The sequence below is a fragment of the Coregonus clupeaformis genome, chromosome 21 (genome assembly GCF_020615455.1).
Source record: "Coregonus clupeaformis isolate EN_2021a chromosome 21, ASM2061545v1, whole genome shotgun sequence".
Taxonomy (NCBI): Eukaryota; Metazoa; Chordata; class Actinopteri; order Salmoniformes; family Salmonidae; genus Coregonus; species Coregonus clupeaformis.
In genome coordinates, this window is record NC_059212.1 from 15,233,436 (window position 1) to 15,244,293 (window position 10,858).

The 10,858-nt window shown below is 43.2% G+C and overlaps 1 protein-coding gene across 1 annotated transcript; it reads left to right on the forward strand.

The window, feature by feature from the left end:
- The first annotated feature begins 319 nt into the window (after nucleotides 1-319).
- LOC121534986 (V-type proton ATPase subunit d 1-like) lies at nucleotides 320-10,431 on the forward strand. Its single transcript, XM_041841635.1, has 8 exons — nucleotides 320-449; nucleotides 1,099-1,270; nucleotides 3,689-3,867; nucleotides 4,598-4,677; nucleotides 8,613-8,690; nucleotides 9,000-9,176; nucleotides 9,587-9,661; nucleotides 10,028-10,431. The coding sequence occupies exons 1-8, from the start codon at nucleotides 320-322 to the stop codon at nucleotides 10,187-10,189; spliced, it is 1,053 nt and encodes a 350-aa protein (XP_041697569.1). The 3' UTR covers nucleotides 10,190-10,431.
- The last annotated feature ends 427 nt before the right edge of the window (nucleotides 10,432-10,858 follow it).

A 10,858-nucleotide genomic window follows, 5' to 3' on the forward strand; every position in this document is an offset into this window, starting at 1 on the left:
GCTCACATTTTTCTGCAGCTAAAGTTAACCTGCATGAACATTTGCAAATACACTACCTTATTTTTACGGTAGAAAAACAGATTCTCCGGATTACAATTAGTCCAATGATTTGAGTCAGACAGAATGCCCAGATACTGGATATAGCATATATGTAAATAGTCAAAAGCCGTGGAAATTCTTACAAGTGTCAAATAGGAAGGGAAAGATTGTGTGAGCATTAGTCATTGACAGAAAAAAGGGAAGTTGGAAGACAGACAGAGCCAAAGCTGTGGGTAGAATAAGAAGAGAGGGCCTATTAACTAACTTGTCGTTTTGAAGAATGTCGCTGTATCCAGAGCTTAGCTTCAATGTGGACCATGGGTACTTGGAGGGGCTGGTACGAGGACTGAAGGCTGGGATACTGACTCGGTCCGACTACCACAACCTGGCCCAATGTGACACACTAGAGGGTAAGCTGAGGTCTTTGTATCGTGGAAAGTTTTGTTGACCAATTATGTTCTATAACCCACTGTGTCAGTTGCAGTGTTTGGTTTTAGGTATAGTTTGCAATTACACAGATATCCATATATTGAGTAAGTCAAGTGCAATGCGATGTTTTCACATTGCGGTTTGCTTGAATCCCGGCCTAAACTGTGGTAGAAATGTGTGTGTGCGTGGGTGCGTGTGTACATGGGTGCATGTGTGTGTGTCTCCTCGTTAGTCATCATCATCCGCCCCACACAATGGAAGCGAGTTATGGGCAGTTTGACGGGTCAATTATAGGCTTCAAAATAGAGTGATGATGCCTTTCAGACAACCCATAACTTTAAAGGTTAACTGGAATTGACTGGAATTACAGATTTGAACAAACAAAAGCCAATGTGACTTATGAAAGACATAAAACATCCTTTCACAGTTTTACATACAAATAAAATTACATTGTTTCTAAATGTGTCTTGAAATATTTAGGGGGGGGGGGGTGCTATAATGAATATTGCTATACTTGGGGTGCTCAGTTTGTTATTGGAGTGGCCAGCACCACAAAGCACCCTCATGGAATCAATGGTTCAATCTCCTGTCCACATATGACCTGTGTCTTTTAATAATATCTCAATGTAGACATGAAGCTGCATCTGCAGAGTACAGACTATGGCAGCATCCTGACCGCTGGGAATGAGGACCTGACCGTGTCTCTCGTCGACCACAGACTGAAGGAAAACATTCTGACTGAGTTCCGCTGCCTACGCGCTCACTCCCTACTGCCCCTCTCCACCTTCCTCGACTACATCACGTAGGAGTGTTCCAATAAATCACTTCTGTCTGGCTATCTGTCTGTCTATCTCTGTCTGCCTGTCTGTCTGCCGGCATCTCTACACCTTCCTTGACTAAGTACCTTCCTTGTATGCCAGTAACCTTATAGCCCCAAATGTACTACACATTTTTACAAATCTGAAATATACGAAACACATAGCATTTGTACATGTCTCACATTAAGTATTACTAGGGGTCAAATGTTTTACTTGTTCAATACTTCATCACACCAAGTTCATACTGGCCCCCTGTGGGAATTGAACCCACAACCCTGGCATTGCAAGCGCAAATGCTCTACCAACTGAGCTACAGGGGACCTTTTTCCCCCTTTTCCCCCCTTTTCCTCCTCTCCTTCCTCTTCCTGCAATCTATTTGGCCGTCACTGAATATTTTCTGGTGATACATGTAAAGTGTTGGTCCAATGTTTCATGAGCTGAAATAAAAGATCCCAGAAATTTACCAGACGCACAAAAAACGTATTTCTCACAAATTCCTGCACAAATTTGTTTACATCCTTGTTAGTGAGCATTTCTCCTTTCCCAAGATAATTTTACATTTTAGTCATTTAGCAGACGCTCTTATCCAGAGCGACTTACAGTTAGTGAGTGCATACATTATTTAATTTTTAAAAAAATTCATACTGGCCCCCCGTGGGAATCGAACCCACAACCCTGGCGTTGCAAACGCCATGCTCTACCAACTGAGCTACATCCCTAAGAGAATTTGTCAGTATGTCCAACCGGCCTCACAACCGCAGACCACATGTATGGCGTTGTGTGGGTGAGCAGTTTGCTGATGTCACCGTTGTGAACAGAGTGCCCCATGTTGGCGGTGGGGTTATGGTATGGGCAGGTATAAGCTACGGACAGAGAACACAATTGCATTTTATTGATGGCAATTTGAATGCATACACATACTGTGACATACTGCCATTCTTCCGCCGGTATCACCTCATATTTCAGCATAATGGATCGCTTCTACAGACAGTGAGTCACCTAGCATTGGCTTGCTATATAAAGCATACAGGCATTCAGGCATTCAGTTACTGTTCGATTGAACGTTAGAATGAGCAAAACGAGTGACCTAAGTGACTTTGAGCATGGTATTCTCGGTGCCAGGCGCGCCAGATCCAGTATCTCAGAAACCACCGCCCCCCTTGGGCTTTTCTCACATGACAGTGTCTAGGCTTTACCGAGAATGGTGCGACAAACAAAAAACATCCAGTCAGCGGCAGTCCTGTGGGCGAAAACAGCTCATTGATGAGAGCAGTCAAAGGAGAATGGCAAGAACCGTACAAGCTAACAGGAAGGCCACAAACAGACAAATAATGGAGCAGTACAACAGTGGTGTGCAGAATGGCATCTCGGAACACACAACTCGTCGATCCTTGTCAAGGATGGGCTATTGCAACAGACGACAACACCGGGTTCCACTCCTATCAGCTAAAAACAAGAAGAAGCCGCTCCAGTTTTCAAAATCTAGCAGCCTTTTTTCTGATGTTTCTGGAAAAACATTGCCTGGAACATGACAGCGAGTTCAGTTTACTTGAGTGGCCTGCGCAGCCTGAATTCTTTGGGGCATTCTACAAGGTGTCAGAAACATTCCACAGGGATGTTGGTCCATGAGATGGAACGGGCTGTTTGCAGTATGAATGAACGTTTCTGACACCTTGTAGAATGCCCCGAAGAATTCAGGCTGTTCTGGAGGCAAAGGAGAAGAGACCGCTTGAAATTTCAGCCTGCGTTGGTGGGATGGAGTTTTAGCCGGCCTGGTGACATCACCAGGCGGTAAATTAGTTAATAGACCAATAAGAAGGAGAGTTCCAATCCTCTCTAGCAATAACAGCTAGTTTCAGTTTTCTCCTCCCCACTCCCAGACAGTCCTAGCAAAATTCTTGCTTGAGAAATTGCTATTTTCTAAGAAGCTATTTAAAAAATGTTTTTTTTACAGTTTTAATCGAAAACAATCACAGTAAGGTACTTAATTGTTACCCAGTAATTATTTGATATTGAGATAAAAACGGCTGCATTGGACCTTCAAGTAAATCAGGTGATAAATAAGGTGAAAAGTGGACTGGAGTGCGACTTTAAAGCTTAGTAGTCGGTATGAGGATATTCGAACAGTACTGTAGCAATGTTTGAATGTTTCTCAAATGTATCCTTACCTTTTCCATTCATTGAGGTCATCACTGATCTGTATGTGATTGGATAAGTGAAGGCAATATTTCCATCATATCACGTCCACCCATCAAAACTTAGCAGATCAATGGTTAAAATCGGGGAATTACGGAAGGATGGAAGGAATTACGAAAGGAGGAAAAGGAAGGAATCATTTGAAATGAAATGGAACTAGGTCCACATTTTCTCCCCTGTCTGTCTTTATCTCTTCCATGTTGCAGCTACAGTTACATGATTGACAACGTGGTGCTGTTGATCACCGGTGCCCTGAAGCAGAGGGACGTGGCAGAGCTTCTGCCACGGTGCCATCCACTGGGAATGTTTGACCAGATGGCAGCGGTTGGCATTGCCCGCACCCCTGCTGAGCTCTACTGTGCCATCCTGGTGGACACACCTCTGGGTAATCACTAGACTACAGTGGGCATATTCTGTGGGCATCAGTGGGCATCTGTGCCAGTGGGACCTACTAATAAATATTGGATTGAATATCTATAATGTAAATATCTATGAAAGCCTTCTTTGAATATCTAGTGTAATATGAATATGAAATCCAAAACATGCTTCATGAATATTATGTTGACAGAATATAGCAAGCTCTTTCCTTGTTTTTGGATTATTATCATTAGGCTTCATTATTAATAAGCTTTAAGTCATTTATTGACCAGAATATCCACGCACCTAGTTTTCTATATCGTACCGTAAGCAGTGCATTAAAAGGCAGCATGCTTGCACTATTTAGAACTGAGTAGCCTTGTACTGAAGAGAGTATACAATAACACAGAGGATGGCGTAACATTGCCTCCTGCTGCTCACTAGTATCAACTGTGGCTATTGCTATGAAGGTTTATGGATGTGTCAGTGTTCTGAGTCTGGGTTTATTCCCATTCCATACACTCTCAGAAAAAAAGGGTTCCAAAAGGGTTATGTGGCTGTCCCCATGGGAGAACCCTTTTGGGTTCCATGTAGAAACCCTCTGTGGAAAGGGTTCTACATGGAACACAAAAAGGTTCTACCTGGAACCAAAAGGGTTATACAAAGGGTTATCCTATGTGGACAGCCGGAGAACCGTTTTAGGTTCTAGATAGCAACTATTTTTCAAAGAGTGTATGTGTGCTACTTTGTCTTTTCAGCTCCGTTCTTCCAGGATGCTGTGTCTGAGGCCAACCTGGATGAGATGGGTGCTGAGATCATGAGAAACAAACTGTACAAGGTGATGTGGCATCAAATCAATTGAATGTAAAAACATCTCTGCATTACCTCACACTTTGAGCACTACCATACACAGGCATGGAATAAATCTGGTCTCCAAATGTAATGTAAGACATACTGCTGTTGATAGAGACTAGTGGATCAGTAGCCCCTGTAGTCTCCTAGCCAACCAGGCTTCATCATGGCCATGGTGGGAGGTGGTGGCACAGGTTTGCTCTGGAGAGTAAAAGATAAACAACAAAACATTAGAAAACATCCACAACTGGGTGTGATGTAATGCTTAACATTAAATCAATGAAATACCTGCTCCAAAGGGGCATTTTTGTCGACCCATTTGTTGAGAGCTTTGTCCCAGACAATCGGAGGGAGAGGACAATAGGAGTAAGGATCTAACCATCAATAAGGAGATAAAAATGTTTGTGTAATATAAAGAAGATGAATCTTGTGTGTCTGTGTTGAATAGTAAGAAATGGTTCCTTACCTCCTTTTTATGTCTGAAGACCCAACTGAGCCAGCCTTGAGACTGTCTGCTAGTCTGTGGTGTTGTGGTGGGAAGCCCTGCCACTGGCCCACTGTTCCTCTGGCATGGAGAATGTTCCATGGGAAGAAGAGGTGAAGATGGACCCTAAACCAGCCCAGAGAAGGGCACAGCTTTTGGGCTCAGATGAGCCAGCAGGTATGGGTCAGGCTTGGTGGTGGTGGAACCCGCTCCTGCAGGTTCATGCTCTACAACATTCGGAGAGTACGACCCTGCCTTACACAGGAAGCGGCACAGGTCCTAATCCAGGCACTTGTCATCTCCCGTCTGGATTACTGCAACTCGCTGTTGGCTGGCCTCCCTGCATGTGCCATTAAACCCCTACAACTCATCCAGAATGCTGCAGCCCGTCTGGTGTTCAACCTTCCCAAGTTCTCTCACGTCACCCCCCTCCTCCGCACACTCCACTGGCTTCCAGTTGAAGCTCGCATCCGTTACAAGACCATGGTGCTTGCCTTTGGAGCAGCGAGGGGAACGGCACCTCTGTACCTTCGGGCTCTGATCAGTCCCTACACCCAAACGAGGGCATTGCGTTCATCCACCTCTGGCCTGCTGGCTCCCCTTCCTCTGCGGAAGCATAGTTCCCGCTCAGCCCAGTCAAAACTGTTCGCTGCTCTGGCACCCCAATGGTGGAACAAGCTCCCTCACGACGCCAGGACAGCGGAGTCACTCACCACCTTCCGGAGACATTTGAAACCCCACCTCTTTAAGGAATACCTGGGATAGGATAAAGTAATCCTTCTACTACCCCCCCCAAAAAAATTGTAAAGTGGTTATCCCACTGGCTATAGGGTGAATGCATCAATTTGTGAGTCGCTCTGGACAAGAGCGTCTGCTAAATGACGTAAATGTGCCCTTGAACAAGGCACTTAACCCTAATTGCTCCTGTAAGTCGCTCTGGATAAGAGCGTCTGCTAAATGACTAAAATGTAAATGTAAAAAATGTCCACATATCTACTTGGAAAGAGAGTTGAAGACGGACCCTCAACCAGCGCAGAGAAGGGCAGAGCCATTTGGGCTCAGAGGAGCCAGCAGGGATGGATCAGGCTTAGTGGTGGGTCAGGCTTAGTACTCCTGACATCTGTAACAAAAGGGAACATTCTCAAGCCTTATTGCTCAGAAATAACCGGACTGAATTATTCTAGCTAACAGAATGAGAAAAACAGAATTCGCTCAACTCCGTTACTTGCTCCCACTATTATTGAAAATATGAATCACCTTTGTTCCTGGCATAGAAGCTGGGAGTGGATGTTCGGAGAACATGGTCCTGCTGCCACCATGGTTCTACAGTTGGAATTATGGAGGGTGGTGGAGGATGATTGGTCTGGAATAAACATCAACAAACCAACTGAAATGGTACTGTTGACTGATACAATACATTTACATTTTAGTCATTTAGCAGACGCTCTTATCCAGAGCGATGCTTGAAGAGTGTAGAATGAACACAATGTATTTACAGTATGTACATGTATATTGTATGATATTTGAATGCATACATACCATTGGGGAGGTTCAAATTGAGGTGGTCAATGTACTGTTGATGGATGTAGCAGTTGTAAATGAGTACATTGGAACATGGGTCCTGGGTAGAGGACCTTTCCCAAGTGAGGTCTGTATATCGTAGTATTTTGCTCCAGGAAGGGCCAACTTTCATCTTAGGTAAAATAGTAATTTAGGGAGGTGCGACTTCCGTTAGCCTGGGAACCATTTTGGGTCCATGGAGATCACAGGGTCATTGACCAGTTGAGCACCTCCTTCTTGGAGGGACCAGATATCATCTGTTGGTTTCACACAGGTTGAAATGTCACCATCATGCCTGCAGGAGGTTCGATACTCTTGTTGCTGGGAGGTCTGTTGGTCATCCTTCTTGGTACCATTGTCCAAGGAGGTCAGAGGGTTGTCCACCAGTGGAGCAGGGAGCAAGGAGGTCCAAATGTAATCCACTGGAACTGTTGGTTCCAAGGAGGCTGGGATTCCATCTGCCAGTAACCTTTGGTTGTTCCAGAGTTTGGTTGTACTGTGAAGATGGTTGGTCTAGCAGGGGAGCTTGTTGTTCGAGGGAGGTCTGGATTACACCCACAACTGGAGCTGTTTCCTCAAACAAGGCCGGGATCTCATCTGCCAGCAGAACCACTTCCTCCATGGAGATCAAAACGACAGGAACCTGTAGATGTTCTTGGTCCAGAGTCTGAGTAGATGGTTGGTCTGGAGTCTGAGTCTTGTTGTCCTGTGGAGAGGGTTGGTCCAGAGTATGCTTTTCCTCTACCAGGGTAGATGGTTGCTGGCTGTCCTAGCCAGGCTGTCCTAGCCAACTGTAATGAGAGAGTTCAGTATTCCAATTTATTTGTGTTGATGTCATAATCAGTGGCTTATGACATCAGGGTCCCAATTCTTTCTAAGGTCATGACATCACAGTGAAAGTGTCTGTGAGACCTGAGAAAGCCATTACTATCAATACATTTAAAAAAGAAAACAAAAGTAAAAGAATAGAATATAAAAACTTTTTTGGAGTGGTCCAGATACACTTTTTTGGAGTGGTCTAATAGACAGAATCTTAACCTTTATACAGAGCTAGGAATGAGTATTTTCCGCTAGTGTTATGATTGGCTGTGATATTCGCCTATTGATTTATCCCGCTTGAGCGGCATCTGTTGTCAAAATGGAAAAGCAGTTTTAACTTTCTGGCTGTGTTATCTAGTGGAAATCGGGTCAAATGGCCAATGTAGAAATCACTCTGTCATTTCTTGGTTGCTAAAATTCTACAATTTCAGTTTATGTGAGAAAACAAGCACTGAATAGTGTAGGGAATCATTGTACAATCTAAATCTCTGTGAAATACTGTATCTTTTAAATAACACAAATGTACAGCTATTTGAAGCTGGTGGGCCAAAAGTAAAAGGCTCAAGCGCGAGTCATTTAGCTCTTATCCAGAGCGACTTACAGTTAGTGAGTGCATACATTTTCATACTGGCCCCCTGTGGGAAACGAACCCAAAACCCTGGCGTTGCAAGCGTCATGCTCTACCAACTGAGCTACAGTTGCCAGAGACTGCGGAGAAGGGGAGATTTGTTTTGAATGTAACCTATTGCTGTTGCAATTCACCTACCTTCCACATAGGAGAGAAATTCTGAGATTCTATGTGTAGCACCTTTAACTCCAAAAATATCAATACCATTACCAGAGTTGTTTTAACACAAAATGGGGGTGGGACCATATAAACCACAAAATAGTGTTACATTTCACTCCATGGGAGTTGAATTAACTCTTGCGATTCAACTTATTTTCATGACTGTGATTATGTTTATCACTTACCATTATAATTGAGAAAAGTGAATAAAAGAAACAGAAAAGTTAGTTTCAATGGGTTAGATCTGAAAGTGTCTTTTAATTTTAAACAGGCTTATTTGGAGGCATTCTATAAATTCTGTCAGGAGAGTGGAGGAGCCACAAAGAACATCATGTGTCCTATCCTGGAGGTATTGTAAACCATTCTTTCCTCTTACCTGAGACATTACCAGTTACAGTTTGAATGAGTGTTTTTATTGTGTGTGTCTGTGTGTGGTTTTAGAGTGTATGTGTACTGTAAACTTATACTGCATGTGATACTCTCTCTGTGTATCTGTACTCTATTTGTTTTTTACCTTTATATGTGACTTTTATCTCTCTCTTTTTCTCTCTCTCCGTCTGTCTTTTAAATGTGTGTATGTGTGTGTGTTTGCCAGTAAGCTTCTATGTGTTACCCCTGTGCAGGTATTTGTGGTTTACTTCCTGTGTGTGTGTTGCAGTTTGAGGCCGACCGGCGTGCGTTCATCATCACAGTGAACTCGTTCGGGACAGACCTGAGTGGGGGGGAGAGGAGCGCCCTGTACCCCTCCTGTGGGAGACTGTACCCTGAGGGGCTCCGTCTCTTGGCCAGGGCAGAGGACTACGAGCAGGTCAAAGCTGTGGCTGACTACTACCCTGTGAGTTTGAAAGCAATGGAAACCCAAACTGGGCATTACTTATAGGACAACACTAGGCAGTCCCTCCCTGTTTCAGAGTTCTTCTGTTCGGTGCCTACTGAACACAACCCCAATCAGTTGGACTACTGTACAATTAAAGTCAGATTTATAATGCAGGGTTTAACTTGACTCGAGAATTAGACCATTTCTCTTTCATGGACTTCTGAATTATTATTTTTAATTCTATACTCTCTGTGCTGCTGTGATTTGTATGACTACCCTGTTTATGCAGTGAATCGGACTACTACAGCCTGGTTTAAGCTTACTACAGTGCACTGAGTATGATAGTCTGATACTATGTTGTAATAGATATATCATGTCATATTATAGTTATTATGTCTTATTAGTTGATGTGATTTTATATCCTCCAGAACTATAAACTCATATTTGATGAACCTGAGGCAGAATCCTCCAGAACCCTGGAGGACAGATTCTTTGAGCGGGAGGTAAGACAAATGTCATTAAGTATTGTACAGCCTGTATACAATAAATTCAGACTGAGGATGTGGTCTGTATGCACATATTATCTCTCTCTCTCTCTCTCTCTCTCTCTCTCTCTCTCTCTCTCTCTCTCTCTCTCTCTCTCTCTCTCTCTCTCTCTCTCTTCTCTCTCTCGCTCTCTCTCTTCTCTCTCTCTCTCTCTCTCTCTTCTCTCTCTCTCTCCCTTCTCTCTCTCTCTTCTCTCTCTCTCTCTCTCTCTCTCTCTCTCTCTCTTCTCTCTCTCTCTCTCCCTTCTCTCTCTCTCTTCTCTCTCTCTCTTCTCTCTCTCTTCTCTCTCTCTTCTCGCTCTCTTCTCTCTCTCTCTCTCTCAGGTGCAGCTGAACACTCTGGCCTTTCTGGAGCAGTTCCATTTCGGCGTGTTCTACTCCTACATCAAGCTGAAGGAGCAGGAGGCTCGCAACATCATCTGGATTGCAGAGTGTGTCACACAGAGACAGAAGTCTAAGATCGACAACTACATCCCCATCTTCTAAAGGACGAACACACTGTCACTTTTTGTATTAGTAGTAGTATTAGCAACGGTCGTCAAAATGGATAAAAGGTTAAAAATACAGTTCTGATAAATGTAACAGCTGCACAGATACTCAACTCTTTTTTAATAAACAAAAAGCATCAAATATTGACTGTATTATAACACATAAACAATTGTATAATGAGAGCCAGAAAAATCTATGGAATCCAGACATTTTGGTGCGACTTCAGGTATTCAATTGAATGTCAAATATATAAAAAATGTATTCTCAAATCAAATTAAATCGTATTTGTCAAATACACTGTTTACAGCAGGTATAGAAGGTGCAGTGAAATGCTTCTGTGCTAGCTCCCTCAACAATGCAGTACATTAGTCAATATCAATAACAACAACACAATGTCAAAAATAACAAGTAATAGAAGTAATAGGAGAGGTAGTATGCATAGTAATAATGGACTGTATTTACACTGTATTTACAAATATAAAGTCTGTAGAGACTTGGTCACACAGTGGAATATACAGTATATAATAGAACAGCAGTGTTGACTGTGTGTGTGTATGTACAGTGGGGAGAACAAGTATTTGATACACTGCCGATTTTGCATGTTTTCCTACTTACGAAGCATGTAGAGGTCTGTAATTTTTGTCATAGGTACACTTCAACTGTGAG